The sequence below is a fragment of the Homarus americanus genome, unplaced genomic scaffold (genome assembly GCF_018991925.1).
Source record: "Homarus americanus isolate GMGI-L3 unplaced genomic scaffold, GMGI_Hamer_2.0 scaffold55640, whole genome shotgun sequence".
In the NCBI taxonomy this organism is placed as follows: Eukaryota; Metazoa; Arthropoda; class Malacostraca; order Decapoda; family Nephropidae; genus Homarus; species Homarus americanus.
The window spans coordinates 935,922-953,571 of NW_024713650.1; the positions used below are offsets into that span (position 1 = coordinate 935,922).

The 17,650-nt window shown below is 39.5% G+C and overlaps 1 protein-coding gene across 4 annotated transcripts; it reads right to left on the bottom strand.

Annotated features, from left to right (window-relative positions):
- Nucleotides 1-8,020: 8,020 nt before the first annotated feature.
- LOC121872567 (prostaglandin reductase 1-like) lies at nt 8,021-17,157 on the bottom strand. 4 transcript variants are annotated; one of them, XM_042375396.1, is made up of 9 exons: nt 17,053-17,157; nt 11,711-11,831; nt 11,325-11,427; nt 10,787-10,972; nt 10,165-10,283; nt 9,792-9,943; nt 9,522-9,645; nt 9,315-9,433; nt 8,021-9,140 (listed from the first exon to the last, which is right to left on the bottom strand). In XM_042375396.1, the coding sequence occupies exons 2-9, from the start codon at nt 11,814-11,816 to the stop codon at nt 9,030-9,032; spliced, it is 1,020 nt and encodes a 339-aa protein (XP_042231330.1). In that variant the 5' UTR covers nt 11,817-11,831; nt 17,053-17,157; the 3' UTR covers nt 8,021-9,029. The 4 variants fall into 4 exon arrangements, with proteins under 4 accessions (XP_042231330.1, XP_042231339.1, XP_042231348.1 ...); XM_042375405.1 differs by having other exon boundaries at nt 11,711-11,827; nt 17,053-17,145; XM_042375414.1 differs by lacking the exon at nt 17,053-17,157 and adding an exon at nt 12,302-12,320.
- Between the last annotated feature and the right edge of the window lie 493 nt (nt 17,158-17,650).

Genomic DNA, 17,650 nt, shown 5'->3' on the forward strand with positions numbered 1-17,650 from the left:
ATATAATTTTGTTGAGTGCCTTTAAGGCCTATTCATTGTAGAGTTATCAATTTCTTATTTTTTAATACCATTTTCTCAGTGATTGATATTTTGTTGAAAACCCTTAAGGCCTGCATCTGTTGGTGTAACATAATTTTATTGAGGGCCCTTTAGGCCTATTCATGGTGGAATTAATAATTTCTTATTTTTATTCCATTTCTGCAGTGGTGGATAATATTTTGTGAAAACCCTAAGGCCTGTTTCATGTGTGCAAGCAACACTTCTTAATACTTTGAATTTATTGTTGTTTAATGAGGCATTGCCTGAGTTTCTAATAATTTCTATATCATGTATAACTTTATTCCAAGAGAGAAGTGTTTGGGTTCATAGTTAAAGAAAGATATGTTATGCGTTCATTATTATTTTGATTGTGGCTTGGTAGTGTTGAGGAATATATACCAATTTTAGTGTCCTCATTCATCCTAACCACAGATGGTCCTTCCAATGTAACAATGAGAAATGAACATAAAGAACATAAGAACATAAGAAAGTGGATACGTAGAGGTCAGACTGGCTCCATACAGGTGATCCTCAATACTCCATCCAAGCATCTCCATGTCCAACTTCTAGCTCTTAGCCAGCCCCTGATCCACACCATATAGTTAAGCAGTTCTGTGCTGGTTCAGATTTTTTCCAAGGCACCTCCACTGCAATCCATCTAACATGCATAAACCCTGTCAAGGAGAAATTGTGTCCATCACTTCCGACCGGGTCACAGCTCGAAGATTGAAGAAGCCTAAAGTCCAGAACCAGCAAACTTTCGGAGGAGGGTTAAACTCTGAACACCACCAGAGAGTGTTAGGACGGCACCGAGTGTGAGCTCTTTCAAAACAAGACTTGACCAACACTGGAGCGGGTTCAGGTACATTCAGGAGCCGGTGCATACCCAGTATTTGCCAACAGTGCGTGACAGAGACGTGACCGATCGCCCGAGCAGCTAACAAGCCGATCAGTGGCGAAGAGGATAAAAGTAAAGTAAAAGTAGAAATTGGCCGTTTTTTTATCATTTTTTTTTTCGTGGCTAAGCTAATAAAAAAATACATCAAAAACCACTCGAAAAACAAAAACCAAACCTAACCTAACTGACTCACCATATGATGGAATCACCTATTTCTTACCTTATTGGCCTTGCTCGTCGTTGGATTCTGAGATTCTTACACAACGCCACATGTGTTGGTCTTTGCGATAATTACATTCAGTCTTGCTCTTAGGACACTTTACTGAGGTTGGAAGAACACCATGCTATCGAAAAAATGCTAGTTTCTTCGCGTTTTTCCAAAAACTCGCAATCAGCTCTATAATTTAAGTGACACCCATCACAGACTTCCATGGTTGGAAATGAATATGTATTTGGAAATATGAGACTAAAATAAAAATTGATTTTGATTGGGTCAAAAATGCTGCGAATTAAACCAAAAATCATTTTAATTGGTTGCCAAGAAAAACGCTTTTGATTGGTCGCGTGACGTGTACGGGAACGTATGTGCGTGATGATTTATGGAGACAAGCAAGAGACATGCAGTGTGGGAGGTGAGGTACGCTATAATGGCGGAAGATTAATGGAAGAAAATAGAGAACATTTTGGGTATGCTATCTACGTTTTTATAAATTTGCGACGGTAATGTAATACAGTGAGTTCTGCTATAACGTGTGTTTTGATAACGCGAATTTGCTCTAACGCGATTTATGAATTCGGAACAATATTTGTATAACGCGAACGCTTGTTTGCTATAATGCGATTTTTGCTTACTATTTCTCCAATTTGTAAGGTTAATCAGAATATGGCAAAGACGAATATTCCAAAAGTTTCTGATGATAGAGAATTCTCGTGATTATTAGTAAAATAAAGGATATAATACTTGAAGAGTAGTCATGTTATCAACCCAAAATCAATCTTCCTCTTATCGGGTTACATCTATATTTTTCAAAGCAAAGTTACATTTACTCTCATACTTAATATTAGATATGAATGTAACATCATTTGTGATCAGTTGTCCTTTGTGTTAGGCTAACCATCAATTCCTTGATTTCGAGTAATCTGCACCTAACCCTATTTTCTCCATAAGCCCTGTTATTTCTATTACGCGATTTTCTATAACACGATATTTTACAAGAACACAATTATCGCGTTATAGCAGAATTACCTGTAGATGAAAATTATCTTATAATTAGACGTCTTATTATAATATGATAATAAATAAGTGGTAGGAATGTGGAATGTGAAAACGCGATAATACCTAATTGCCTACTGTTGAATGTAGGAACACAACAAAACCACCAAATGCATATAACTATCTGGTACCTTGGTGTTCTTCAGTTACAAAAAAAAATAAATATAAAAGTAGTGCGAGGTGTTGTAACAACCATAGTGGACAAATAGATTACAGTATTGGAAACTTTTGGTACAAACAGGGCCGGATTTACCAATAGGCCAAGTAGGCCATTGGCCTAGGGCCCACCGGTATCTGGGGGCCCACTGAAACTAATTTGTCATGCAGCGTGCCAGCATATAACCTTGTTTCAAGTGTACACCAAGTATTTCATTATATAATATATTCACAACCATAAGGGCCCCTGTACAATAAGTATAGGGCCCGGAGTATGGGGCTGTACAATAAGTAAAGGCCATGGTCCACCAGTGGGCCATGGCCCACTGGTGGACCATGGGGTGGTTCTCAGATGGGCCACGGACTAGGCCCTATAGTCTCCAAGCCAGAATAAAGGCTATGAATCCCCTGGCATATTATGTCCCTTGTGCAGGTCACTCCTTGAACCTTGTAGGAACATCAGCTGCCAGCAGTTGTCTTGGGTCTGTTTCATATTCCAAATTTTTGCAAGCCTTATACAACTTCTTCTCAGCCTCCACATATAGATGGGATCACTTGAAAGCTGCACTGCCTGCTGAAGGGATTGTAGTGAAATCCCTTTCAGAAACTCGCTGGAGTGCGAGGGTTGATGCTGTTAAGGCAATGTTTTTACATTACCCTGAGATAAAGTCAACACTGGAGAACATATGTTCTGACAGTAGACAAACTGTGGCTACAAAGCTTGAAGGTGAAGGCCTCATAAGACAAATGGAAGCATTTGAAACAGCAATTCTTACTGTAATATGGTATAAAATCTTAACAAGGTTTAATGCAACCAGCTTATCACTTCAAAAAGTTGAGACTGAACTTCTGTCAGTTGTGAAACTGTATGAGAGTTTGATCTCCTTCGTCTCAGAAATGAGACAGGGTCAGTTTGATGAAATAGAAGATCAGGCTAGGGCTTTTGCTGAGCCTGTCTACACAGAGACAACAAAAAGAACAAGAAAGAGAAAACATTTCTTTGATGAATCAGTTGGCACTGAAACTCAACTTGATCCACGTGAGAAGTTCAAGGTGGACAATTTCTACACCATATTAGATTGCCTTAGGAATGAATTAGAGCACAGAGTGAATGCCTACTCAGAAATAAAGAAGCTGTTTAGCTTCTTAACGGAGTATGACAGTATGAAATATGATGATCTCAAAGCCCAACTGGAATTGGTTGTCAGTACCTATTCCAGTGACCTGGAAGCATCTGTTCTAGATGAGTTTTTGCAATTTAAAGACATTTTGTCTTCTGAATCTGACAGGTCAGTGACAAACATCTCCACTTTGCTGAGGTCCAAAGGTGGTATTTTGACAACTGCCTTTCCAAACATTAGTATCTTGGTAAGAATTTTCCTTACCATCCCATTACAAATTGTGAAGGAGAGAGGTCTTTCTCTACTCTATCTAGGGTGAAAAATCACCTGAGGTCCACCATGGGACAAACCAGATTAAACTCACTTTCATTATTATGCATTGAATCTGGCCTCCTACAATCCCTTGACACAAACAGTATCATTGACAAATTATCCATGAAAAAAAAGTAGGAAGAATTTATTTTGAAATTCACAGTTTGCTGTACTTCATGTGCTTGCAAAATTGATTATGCTTCAAGTTAATTGTATTTCTTTCATTATTCCCATATATAAGATGTACATGATATAGAACTAATTTGATTAAAAGTAATGATGTGTCACATTGTGTTGAAATTCTTATTTCTTACATTATAATATTTTGATATGTAATATTTGATGACATTTGGCCATTGAAAAATAATTACAGTAAAAAAAAAATATTTATATATATATATACAGTATATATATATATATATATATATATATATATATATATATATATATATATATATATATATATATATATATTGTTGGAACGTGCAGGCGTTTCTATATGAGTTTGGGATACTGATTGTGTGTGTATGTGTATGTGTGTGTGTATGTGTATATGTGTGTGTATGTATGTATATATATATATATGTATATATATTATGTGTGTGTGTATGATATGTGTGTGTATGTATATGTATATATTATGTATGTATGTATGTATGTGTGTATATATATATATATATATAAAATATGCAATATATAGATATATTAATATGTATATATAAATGTATGAGTATATAGATATAAATGTGTATGTGGAGTAGATGAGTGTGTGTGTGTGTGTGTGTGTGTGTATGTGTGTGTGTGTGTGTAAAGAAATATATATATATATATATATATATATATTTATATATACATATATATATATATATATTGATTATTAAAACATGCAAACATTTCTATAAATTTGGGGGCCCACGGATGAGTTAGGCCTGGGGCCCACTGATGGGTAATCAGGGGCCCACAAGTAGGTAAACCGGCCCTGGGTACAAAGAAAGAAATATTGAGAAAGAAATTTGAGTGAAGACAAACCAATAAGTACAGTACACAGGGGCGGATCCATGGAGTTCAGAAACCCCCCACTTTTTACAGTAGAAATATCCAATACCTTTTATTTAATGCAGGTTTGCACTCAGGCGTTTTTGTATAGTGAAAAGTAATTAGTATTGGCCTCAGAATATCTCCTAATATTAAGTGTACATGGCTTCAAATGTCCATGATATTGGTCAATGTAAAAAAATTTATGGCAGACTTACAGCCCCCCGCCATGCAGGGTGGGCTCGCTATGCTCACCATGTTCCCCCACCCACAACTTCTTGCCCCCTCACCCCTTTGATATTCCTGGATCCGCACCTGGTACAGTTCAGTACAGATGTAAGCTGCAGAGGCGCATTAAAAATGATAGGTGACACCACATTAAGCTACAGTATTGGGTGGAAAATATGCAATCATCTTACAGAACATAACTCACCTGAGCCAAGAAGTGACAAGCTGAAGAGGTGCCACCAGATGCCAGAACCAGTCAAAGGAAGTCATCTTCACGGTCATCGGTTTTCTTCCGTTAGTGGCAGCTGTGGTCATCTGTGAAAGAAAATGGTTAAAAAATTAACGATAATGATAATTTTTAACATCCATCATGTTTGATACCGTACTAATGGCATCAACCTACGGGGAAAAACTGAAAATTTTTGACTTTTGTCAATTATGGTATATCATACGCATATCTCCCATTGTAGGAAAGTTATATTTTTTCTTTTAGAATGGAAAGATGAACAAATCTTTCGATTATTTCAGCAGCACCTACCTCGCACGTCTACCACGTAAGGATGCTCGCAGCAGTCTGAAGTAGCAGTGGGCGGGAAGTTAGCTATGGCGTCTGGCGGAGTAATACAATTTCACATTAGAAATTTTATTGAAAGGACTAGATATTATCAAGAGTTGACGGAATACCAAAGGATATATACTGTACTGTATATAAATATTTTTTGTGGTACACTCCCATTGTAATATACATAAAATAGTATTTAAAACGCATTAATTTTGGAACACTACTTGTTTTCCAAATCCCTCCAAAATTTTGCAAGATGCTTTCAAGAAATATGATATTAATATACTTGTTCTATTTGGATCTGAATTCCTCAGAATGACAAGCTGCTTTTCAACAAACATATTATCACGTGAAAAATATAATTTATACAAAAGTGGTCATAATTATTATTCACAGTAACCATTAAACCCCGGGTGACAAGTGTTGAGTGTTGACTCGACTTAATGTGAGTGATGTATACGTCCTTAAGACCTCTCTTAAGACCCACATCCTTCCTCCACACCCAAGTGTGAAGGTATTTGCTTGACAGTATTACTGATCATCAAGAGCTGTTTTGCGTGGCTTGAGCAGCATTTATGGATGACGATGACAATGATGGGGGAGGAAACAGAACCCAGATAATGTCTTGCTTGCCACCGTGAACCACTGCACAAAGATAGGCGACTTGGTGCAAGGTGGCTGGAGTTGCCTTGTGCATTCCATGTTACAAAGACTTCCTCATGATCAAGAGGTAAATCCAGTATAAGTATATGTAAATAGTGTATATTTGAAAATAGTGGCATGTTTTGCGCTTCCTAAATATTCCCACTTCAAAATTTTCTAGTTCTTTTTAGGAAAATTGAAATATTTTGTGTTTTGCAATAACTATAAGATAGAAATATGATAGAGCAGTCAAGTAAGAAATGTGTGTTGCAAATGCTGAACTACATCTCTCTCCGCCATTTTGGGCTGTGAGCATCTGCTACAGACAAGGCGTCTTTCATCACTCCACAAAACTCTCCAACCAAACTACAATGAAAGTTGAATGTAAGTACCACCGTCTCGTATTTTTATATTATAAACCCATTTATAAGGTGACAATGGATTTAAAAAAAATATTTCGAATTATGCTCGGCTGTCGTAAGAGGGGAAAATGACCGCGAACAACTATATTTCTCCACTCTTAATGTAATATTTCAATGTAGTATTACTGATAAATAATTTGCCTTAGCATGCCTTATCGTGGGTAAAAATAAGTATATATTAATTGCGTCCTCCGAAAATGTGCATTTGTTACCCGGGTTTAATATTTTTTTTTTTTTACAGGAATAGCCCACCTGGTACAAGTCATCGACCCACAATTGGGCCTAGGGGACGACAAAATTAGAGTAGAAAGAGATAAGAAATAGAAATGGAATAGGTTATATTAATCTACACCACGAAGATGCAGGAAAACCAGCTTTTTAAAGTGAGACATTGTATGAGCATGGAAATAAAAAGTAGGCAGAGCCATCCACATTTTGGTTGTGTGAGGAAAGAAGGATGTACTATAACGGGTTATTCTAGTGTGACCGACATCCACAGAGAAACAGTGGGCACCGTGGGCAAGACGTGTTACGAGCCCTCGGCCTTGCGCAAGGAAACAGGATGCCAGATCCACCGAACATTGCCCGTTAAAGTACCTGTAAAAGAGTGAAGCAACATTGTGGCGAAGAGAAAGGGAAGAAAGATTGTCAACTAAAAGGAGGAGAGTTAATAAGACGAACAGAAGAAGAGCCACCCCAGATATGAGAGCAGTACTCCAAGTTAGGACGAATGAATCCCTTTTATACTAGAAGCAACTGCTCAGAAGTGAAGTAGCTACAGCATCTGCACAGCATTCCCAGGTTTCGGGAGGCAGCTTTAGCAATGTTGAAGATGTGTGGCTTCCATGACGTGTTAGAGGAAATGGCGAGGCCGAGCATGTATAAGATTTTGATAAAATTCCTGCGTGCTCATGTTTGAAATGAATGTATGTATCTTTATATAAATTAGCAATATAGCCTCCTCCCTAGAAACGATTATCCTAACAATTATGAATAAAACTCATTTAGAAATACATCATTACTTCAGGATGAAATCGGTCAAATTTGCAACAGCCAACCAGCTGTAACTCTTGAGGAGGGGGCGGGGCATCTCTTTTCAGCTGGGAAAAAACGCACTACAGTTAAGAATTATTAGCCTACTCTTTACAAGCATTAGTCAATCAATTTTGAGCATTTCATAATTGAGATTAACCTTAAAAAAAGAGGATTCGACTATTTACCTCCGTAAAGGCCTGGCTTGTAGGATATACGAGTAGATCCCTTGTCAGCCTTACCAGTATCTTATCAAAGGAAAGTCAAGAACCATGGGTTCCAAGGAGTAATAAACAACCGTTAGAGAGGAAATCTGTTTACTAAGAAAATAATCACAAAAATTTAACGCTTGACACCACTCACACAAATTTTAAATGAACAGCACTGGCATCAAACAATTACCAAAACAAAATCAATAAAACAAAGTACATAGATTTCCTACAGCTGCAGATGAATCTTCCTTCTAACCAGCCCTGTAGAATGTTCTGGTAAAGCGGTGATCCGCTCTCAGGGGGAAGGTCCAGGGCAGCTTCCTCACTTGGCGCCGGTGTTGGTGGGCGAAGTCTTGCCACACAAGAGAGACGCCAGGGCAAACTTTTACTTTAGTGTACTTGGGCGGTCTGTCACGTCTCTGTTGGCACTGTGGGCATGTACTGGCTCACTATCCCATAAAACATGTCTAACTCGTTTTTCGTGTCATCCATTGATATGTACGTTGTCTCTCGTATGTTATGCTGTGTTAATGTTTGTGAAGTTGAAAATGCTTATGAATGTATATGTGTAGCTTCAACTGTGTTTAATTTTTGTGAAACCTGAACTCCCAAACATGGGAGAATTCCCTGTTCCTCCCTGTAGTGAAGTTACAAATTGTTACTTCACTCGTCGAGTAAATTTAAACAAACACACACACACACACACACACGTTGTTCGCTGGGTGAAATCTGTCTATAATAAAAGGTATATTGAGGAACTTCCATAAGTTTACTACATGTTTATTTATTTTTTGTGGCATCAACTTCCGTATCGTTGTGTGACCTTTGTATAGTATTGGAACGTTGGCGAATATTGTCTTAAGTGTGCTTCTCATTGTCAAAGTGTTCTAAAACCCCCCCATGCTGTATTTTGGTCCTGGGTGCCACTTGTTGTCATAGAGGGTGCCACTTGTCTTGGAGAGAGCCACTTGTTGTTACAGAAGAGAGTGCCACTTGTACTGGAGAGTGCCACTTGCTTTACTGGACAGTGCCACTTGTACTGGAGAGTGCCACTTGCTTTACTGGACAGTGCCACTTGTTGTACGGGAGAGTGTCACCTATACATTAACGATAGCCTTACCAATGTTGTCACCATGGAAGAGGCCAATAAAAGCTTTGGGCATGTTCTCAAAACCTTCAGTAACCGTCTCCTGATACTTGAGTTTGCCCTGAAATAGTAACAAAGGTAAACTATTAACATACATTGATTGTTTTCTATTAGGTGCTATATAAGTTCTCAAACAAGGTCAACTATTCATATGTTCTCGAAACCCGTGATGGTCTCTATATTAAATCTTTGTTTGAAGCAGAGAGAGAGAGGACAGGTACACACACACACATACCTCCACCACCCACTGCTTGAGCTGGTTGAGACCCTCCATCCAACGAGCGATCCACCGGGGGACGAGAAAGCCTTCCACACGGAGCTGTTTTGTGATGATCAGTCCCGCATCGAAAGGACCTGTCATCCAAACGTAAACATTAGCCATTATATACTAGTGTGTGTGTGTGTGTGTGTGTGTGTGTGTGTGTGTGTGTGTGTAACTTACTGTTAGCTACGAGTTGACCCTTGTCTCTGGTTTCATCATTGTAGGTAGAGATGGCGCCACATAACGATACTCTGCCAAAATCAGCCATATGCGGTAGTGCCTCAAGGGTGAACTGTCCCCCAACCTGAGATGGTAAATAAACTGGTATATTATAGGTACATTATCAAAGTAACACGTAACAAATTCTCACATCAAAGTAACAGGTAACAAATTCTCACATCAAAGTAACACGTAACAAATTCTCACATCAAAGTAACACGTAACACTCACATTATCAAAGTAACAGTTGATACCGTCTGGAGCAGCGTCCTTGAGAGCTTGGGTAACGCTGGTAGTCTTGTAGTTGAAGACATGATCAGCACCCAGGCTTTTAACCCACTCACACTTCTCTTGACTACCTGCTGAGGCTATCACCTTACATCCTGTAAAAGTTAGATGGATAGATGGATGGATGGATGGATAGATAGATAGATAGATAGATAGATAGATAAACAGACAGAGATGGATTTATTAATTGAATGGAGAGAGAGAGAGAGAGAGAGAGAGAGAGAGATTACCTCATAATGTCACTCACAAAGATAAGTTATCCCATAAACCAAGATTATCAAGTGAGTTAATATTATCAGAGACTACATACTCTTACCTTTAATCTTAGCTATCTGGACTACAGCACTCCCCACCGCTCCCGCTGCCCCATTCACCAACACAGTTTCCCCCGATTTTGGTTGACACAGCTCCAAGAACCCGAAGTATGCTGTGTTGCTGTGGGGAAGAGAGGGTAGTACTGTGTTATTCTGTGAGTTATTGGGTGTTGGGATGAAGTATAGGATGACATCAGGAGAGGATCTCAGACGCTATGACTAACAATTCCGGATTTCCTCCCTCTGGTGATAATGAGACCCAAATAAAAAAAATAACTCATTTTAGCTACCGTATAAAGATAACGATTAGAATTACTTTTGAAATTGAAGTTAAAATATGTGTGACCAAATACGTGTTGTTCTCTGCCTTTAGGAGAGGGTGGAATGGATCATATGTAGATTAGCCCCCAGTTTATTTCTCCTGATGAATAATAAAACAACTTAACGCTATCTGGGTTAGGTTAGGTTAACTTTAATTTATTTTAGGTTAAGTTAGCATAATTAGGGTTAATCTTAAGGTGAAATACACTAGGTGGATTAATATTCCCTTAAGTAATCCGAGTAAATATATTGACTGACTTGCGAACGCTTACAAGAATCCGGATTCATAGGATATGACCTTACCCAGGCATACCAACCACACCGAGACCAGTACTCTTGGGGAAGTCTTTGAGGTCAGGGAGAGGTGTATAGCTGCCCAATCCTCCCTCTTTAAGTTCCTTGGCAGTGACGAGTGTGTGTGACCGCCACCCTGGATAGCACACCATGTACTGACCCACCCGCCAGGAGGGGCTCTTGCTCTCCAACACCCTGTAAGAGGAGGAACCAGTGTTTAAGGCGACGCTGTAGGAGGAGATGAAGGAAATACTGGGTAGATAAAGGAGAGACGGGGAGAGAGAAGAGGACAAAAAGGGTAGAAAGGTGTTAAAGATAAAGGAGAAGGAATTGAAGAAAGAAGACATCAGTGACATAAATATGGAAGGGAAAGACAGAGAAAGACACGATATCGGAAAAAGAGAAGTAATGAGAAAGATAAATAACGAAAACCTGAAAAATAACTGGAGAAAAAGAATGACATTAATTAAAGATGGGAAGCACCGGTGTAGACAAATATATAAAACAAAACAGAGAGAGAGAGAGAGAGAGAGAGCCATACACCCACCTTGCCACCTGTCCGCCTGGCATGGTAGTCTTCAATGGCATCTTTCTGGCCCTATACCTCATATATGGGTCAACACTAAGACACTCCGCCGCAATAACCACATCTGTAAAAACAAAAACAAATTAGAGGAAAAATTCGCATCGACGCATAAAATATAATAGTTAACGGTGAAATCAAACCCCCCCAGTATAAAAGAAAACGTTTTGGCGGTAACTATAGAATTTAAAATAAAATATACATAGAAATCGACTTCAAACAATTAAGCGATTTCTTTCTCAGTTATAGTGTTGATAATGTTACAAAATTAGTCAAAACATAATATAAAAATACATCACCATACAATATATAGTAGTTAGTATACCATTTAATCATACACAAGCTCTTACCTCCGTCAGAACAAGGGGGTAGGTCTTCCTCTAGGAGTTTGAAGTCTTCGATTGTTGGTTCACCCAGAGGCCTACGATCCAGTACCCATACCTTAGCCTTCACCATCTTGCTCGTGTCTACCTGAGAGAGATACTGTTATGTGGCTAGATATTTAAGACCTAAGAGATAATGAGAGATATTAATGTCTCTTTCATTACTATAAGGTAAATATGTGTTAGCAGTAATAGATGATAAACAAGACACAAGAGAATGAAATAAAGGAAAAGCTCAGTTTAGGTTGGTTAGGATAGGTTAGTGTAAAGGCCTGGGACTTAGGGATAGAAATCCCTTACCAGGCTAATCAGGATCTTAATAAAGGAAAGTCAAGGACCATGGTTTTCTGAAGAATAACAAACAACCGTTAGAGATTAGCATCTCTTTACTATAAAAATATAACACAAAACTCTGACACCACTCAACAAACATCAAATAATTACGGGAGTCAAACAATTAAAGGAATCAACAATTAAAGGAATCAAACAAATAATGGGAGTCAGCAATTAATGGATTCAAACAATTATAGAATCAAACCATGAACAAATATTTCCTACGGCAGTGGCCCTGGGGGAAGGTTCTGGAACACGGTGATGCACACTCATGGTAACGAAACGTCCACTTCGAATCCACACTCAGCGACGTCTTGAAAAGGCAGGAGAACACCGGGGCACCGACGGAATGTGATGAACTGATGGTCGTGGTATGCGGCAGTGGTAGATGACCAGAGAGTTGGCAGTTGATAGGTGAAGGTCTGGGAACACAGCCCACGAGTCCAGGACCTATGATGAGATCACAGCCAGAATTTGACGGACAGCAGGATAGCTAGATACTGACGGTATGGCGGCTGGGTTGAATCTTTCGGCGGCGGAGATAGTTGCTGCCGTTATCACCTCCGTCCAACCACCCCAAGTGTCGTCTGCACCAGCAAACGAGCGAGTTAGCAGCGGTAACTAGCCGGAGGATCGTTATCCGCCCTCACAGTTAGGTTAGGTTAGGCTTAAGGAAGGATATCAAATAGACATTAAAATCCTTATAATCCTTATATCGTAATGCATTTGTGTTATCTCCATATAATCTGCCTGTTATCTACGTGTTATCTCTTTTATCTACGTGTTATCTGCCTTGTTTCCTGGTGAGTGGAAAGTTACACCAAACAACACCCTCAAGCGCCTATCATGGTGACAAGGTTCAATATTTTGTAACGATTAAATACACCTTCCACTGTATAACATAAGTATTATTTAACTATAAGAGTATAAGCATTCATTTGACTTTAAAAATCCATCAGTTCTCATTTGACTTTAAAACCATTAACTCTCATTTGATTCTAGAAAGTAATTTACATACGTTTCATTTGCCTTAGTGAACAACATAAAAAAAAAGGACTTAAAGGTGTAAAAACAGACAAGGCCGAAACTGTGGACTCTCATATGACCGCGTAAAATGAGGTGATTCCTATTTGACTACTATGGAGGAAAAGATTCTAGTTTGACTGACGGTGGAATTATTATTCTATAATCTTGGCTAATCTCAAGAAAATGTTGCATAATTAAGGTAACCGGGGTTTACCTGGAGCTGTGTGCATAATAATAATAATAACAATGATAATAATAATAATAATAATAATAATAATAATAATAATAATAATAATAATAATAATTTTAGCGGTTTAATGAGAGAAAACAGAAGGGAAAGGGATTAAAATACACAATGAAGAAAAGATAATACACTGCCTGCTCTTATAGTATACTACGTATGATGCAGCTGTGGTGTCGGATAACTACACAAAGGCTGGATCCTTTCCAAGAAGTGACGGTCTGTTCCCAAATTGTTAGCTGGAGATATAATAAAGATAAGAGGAAGCTAAGAAGGCCAGTGTTCCGAGTGTCTCTTGACGGATGAGTCACTCGGTCGTCCAGGGATCCATTGTCACGGTATTTAGGTCACTTGGGAGGGGGAGGGAGAGATGGCGTCCTCATCTCTCACGTGGACCTGAGATGCCAGTAGCGACCATTGTTCAATTGGTAATATTATCAATCTTTGTACTGTGTCTTGGTGGAGAGGAGGAGTTGAGGGGAGGGGGGTGGGAGACCACAGCACACAGCCCCGGGAAGGTTAGCTCGACTACATGCCGAGGCAAACAAGCACCAGCGCCAGAAAAACACTACCGCCACCCCTCCCGCACTAGATGTAGCCCTCCACACGTGCAACATCTGTGGACGGCCCTGGGGAGTCCGGTTGACAACAAGAGAGAGGAAGAATATATGTGTAATGTACAATGAATAATGTATGTGTAGGTGGGTGGGTGTCGAACAGCCCCAGGTAGACAAACAAATCATCATCTTATTCAGCTGCGTCAGGGATGATGAGCTATCCACTGCCCGAAGAGACGCGTTGTAGAATGAGTAACCGGTCTATAGGTCTTGATGTAAGGGCTGATAGTGGGAGACGGGCACCAAAACACTAACAGATGGACGCTACACCCGATAGGAGGCATTGGTTGAGGTGGTTGGTACTTGTCCGTTTAATCAGTTAAGATTATGTCAAGGGTGTTTTGACAGTGTGTAGTAAAGTTAACAGCTTGTGAGCAGTAAGCTGTATAGGTGTGTGTGTGTGGGTGTGTGTGTAGGTGGGTGGGTGGGTGTATGCGTAGGTGAGTGGGTGTGTGTGTGTGTAGGTGGGTGGGTGTGTGTGTGTAGGTGGGTGGGTGTATGCGTAGGTGAGTGGGTGTATGCGTAGGTGACGTATAGAGGATTTAAGGTCGATGACGTACTCAAGATGCTCCATCGATGACGTAAGGAACGAAAACATTTTTGTGACGTCATAAACACACGAAATAGCCACTCGATACATCCCTGACAAAACGAAACGCCACTTACCACAATGATTCGTTCTTACCACCCCTTACACATGCACAGATAACTTAACGAAATAGAAGGCGTCCCGTTTATCATCGTTCACCTCCCCATAGAGTATAGCAGATGACGATTAGAAAAATGTCAGTCCTCGATGAGTTAATCTTTTCGTATTGATTCGTTCACTATTCACTTGATTTTCACTTGATGGTAAAAATTCCTAGCCATTGTTTTGGATTTCTTGTGACGTGTAAGGAAGGAGGCTGGGGGTGTAGGGGGGGTGTTTAGGTTACGCCGCCATTAACAAAAAACAAGAGAATATCAAAATGCGTAGGGTTTGTTTACTGTTGGGGAGTAAGGCAAGGTCTCTCTCTCTCTCTCTCTCTCTCTAAGATAAATAGATGTAACTTGCAAGAGATAGCCAGTTGAATAGTTACACACACACACACATACACACACACACAGAGGAAGGATGAGAACGTCTTATGAACGTTTTGAGGTCGTCCATGTTTACGTACTATGTTACTGTGTGACTTCCCGTGGCGTCATACTGTGTGGTCAACATTTCTCCAGTAAGCTTACATATGTACCCACAAACATACAGTAGCTACTTATGACCACACACAGTCTCTCGTACACATACAAACACACACATACTCACTCATGTCAACATACACATTTATTCAATTGCAAACACACACACACACTCGACATGTAAGCGAGACACGTTCATCTTATTATGTATTCAGTTATAAACCTAGTCAGCAGGTCCGGGTGTGATCAGCTTGACAATATTTCAATGGAACTAGACACCTGGACCCAGTAATATTTTCACAGGTGTCATGATCCACCTAAACAGTTTTTATCGTGAAGAAAAATCAAATTACCGGTATTTTATTAGTTCTAGAAGGTGTACTATCTTAAAAAAGAAAATTATAATTCATCACAAAGCAACAATGTAGGTTTGATGACTTCATGTTTGCTTACCCCCAAGAATGTATATAGAGAAACACGTCTTAAGAAATGTAAGTGGCTTTTCTCACGCCAAGTCCACCTCTTAATCTATCCATCCTAAACAGCAGAGAATCCTATTAAATACGTATGAGATAAGCGACCATCGTGCGTATAAGGTTGATTTACATACACTAAGCATGCGCAGGAAGTCATGACGCAAGATCCTTTACTACCAATCAAGGTGTTTGAACAGGTGTAAATAATGCATTTCTACAACACATGCCGACGTATTTATTCAAGGTCTATTTTTCATTTTTTTTTTATTTTTTTTCATTATATCACAACTCATCCTTCCTCCTCCATGCTTTGAGACGCATAGACGGATGTAGGAGAGGACGCACAGACGGACGCAGGACAGGACTCAAAGTGAAACAGGAAGGGACGCAGAGTGAAATATTAAGGGATATGAGGAGAGTCTGACAGTAAACAGGAAAGACGACATTTTCCGGTCCACGTCTACCATCACACACACACAAACACACACACACACACACACTACTTAATCTAACCTAATCTAACCTAACCTAATCTAACATAACCTAAGTAAGTCAAATCGAACTTAACATAAACCTAACCTAATCTAACCCCAGGTAGCGTCAGGTGTGCTTAATCATCAGGTGAGATAAGCGTGACCGGGGCTGCATTCACTCGCTTCATTCTTAACTTATTTGTATGACGTAATTAATATGATGTCATTAAAGCTGATGACCTATTAGTGTGACGTCATTACGGCTGGTGACCTATTAGTGTGACGTCATTACATACAGTGACCTTTATAAACAGTGTGGTATTATTGTACTTCCTGGCCGTGACCTATATGAACATAAACACTCACACAAAATTAAATATCACACACACACACACACACACAAATCACCCACCCACACACATAAAAATCACACTCACACACACATACACAAAAATCACACACACACACACACACACACACACAAATCACGCACCTACACACACACACACACAAATCACGCACCTACACACACATAAAAATCACACACACACACACACACACACACAAATCACGCACCTACACACACACACACACACACACTATGTAAATATTAGCAGCCTCTCCCATTTTATTTCATCTGATGATTAAAGACCCTGAGGCTATATGTAGAGGGGGTAGGTTAGGTTAGGTTAACTTTAGGTTTGGTTAGGTTAACATTAGGTTAATTTAAGTTAGTTTAGCGTTAATGTGGACATTTTTGTTAATTTTTATATCTAGAACAACGAGTACCGAGCTAAGAAATGATGCTCTGAACTAAGCCTACTGCACTGTACTGTTGCTATGGCATCCTCATCACCATCCTCTTTTAAACACTGTAACTATTCACTACATCGTTAAACATATATAAACGTATAATTATAAGAGAACAAATTCAAATGTTGGAATGTGGAATAAATGTTCAACTCACAGGAACTGGGAAGTCACAACCTTTCTCGAACAAGGCCAAGTACACACTGGCGGTAACGGCTGCCTGGCGCGTCTGCCCTGTAGCCCACTCGACGCGACGCCCGAGGTACCAAAGGTTGTAGGTATAGTAGACTTGGCCAGAGACCAGAGGGTGACTTGCAGTAGAAGTGTAAACACAGCCTTGCCCAGGTACTCGTTACTCCTGTCTAACCAGTTTGGACAGAATTCCATAACACGCGTTGAGAAAAAATTGCTGGGTCACGTGAAGATTAAGCATCCCAATTTTTGTTTTCACTACCATCTTAACGGTAACCTTACCTTTTCTCCTCAAGGTAAAGGAGTGTATTAATCAGGTGAAATAAGCTTAATCCTTACGTGATCCGACCTAGCTTCGACTCATCCTACTGTAGACACTAATCTGCATTTGTCTGGTATAGGAGTTAAGAGGATGACGAAGGACCAGCTGCGTTGTGCATGAATCTGACCACCTAAAGTTATTTGGGAATAAACTTACCAGATAAAACAAACGAACAAAACTAAATTTTTAGAAAAAATTAATCTATTGTTGAACGATTTTGATAATATTTCTAAGTAATGGT

Excerpts from the sequence above, each read along its gene's own strand:
- LOC121872567 (XM_042375387.1), bottom strand. Across the intron at positions 10,973-11,324 it reads CCAGGCGGACAGGTGGCAAG|GGTGTTGGAGAGCAAGAGCC; the intron begins GTGGGTGTATGG and ends CTCCTCTTACAG. Across the intron at positions 9,141-9,314 it reads TCAAGCAGTGGGTGGTGGAG|GGCAAACTCAAGTATCAGGA; the intron begins GTATGTGTGTGT and ends TTACTATTTCAG.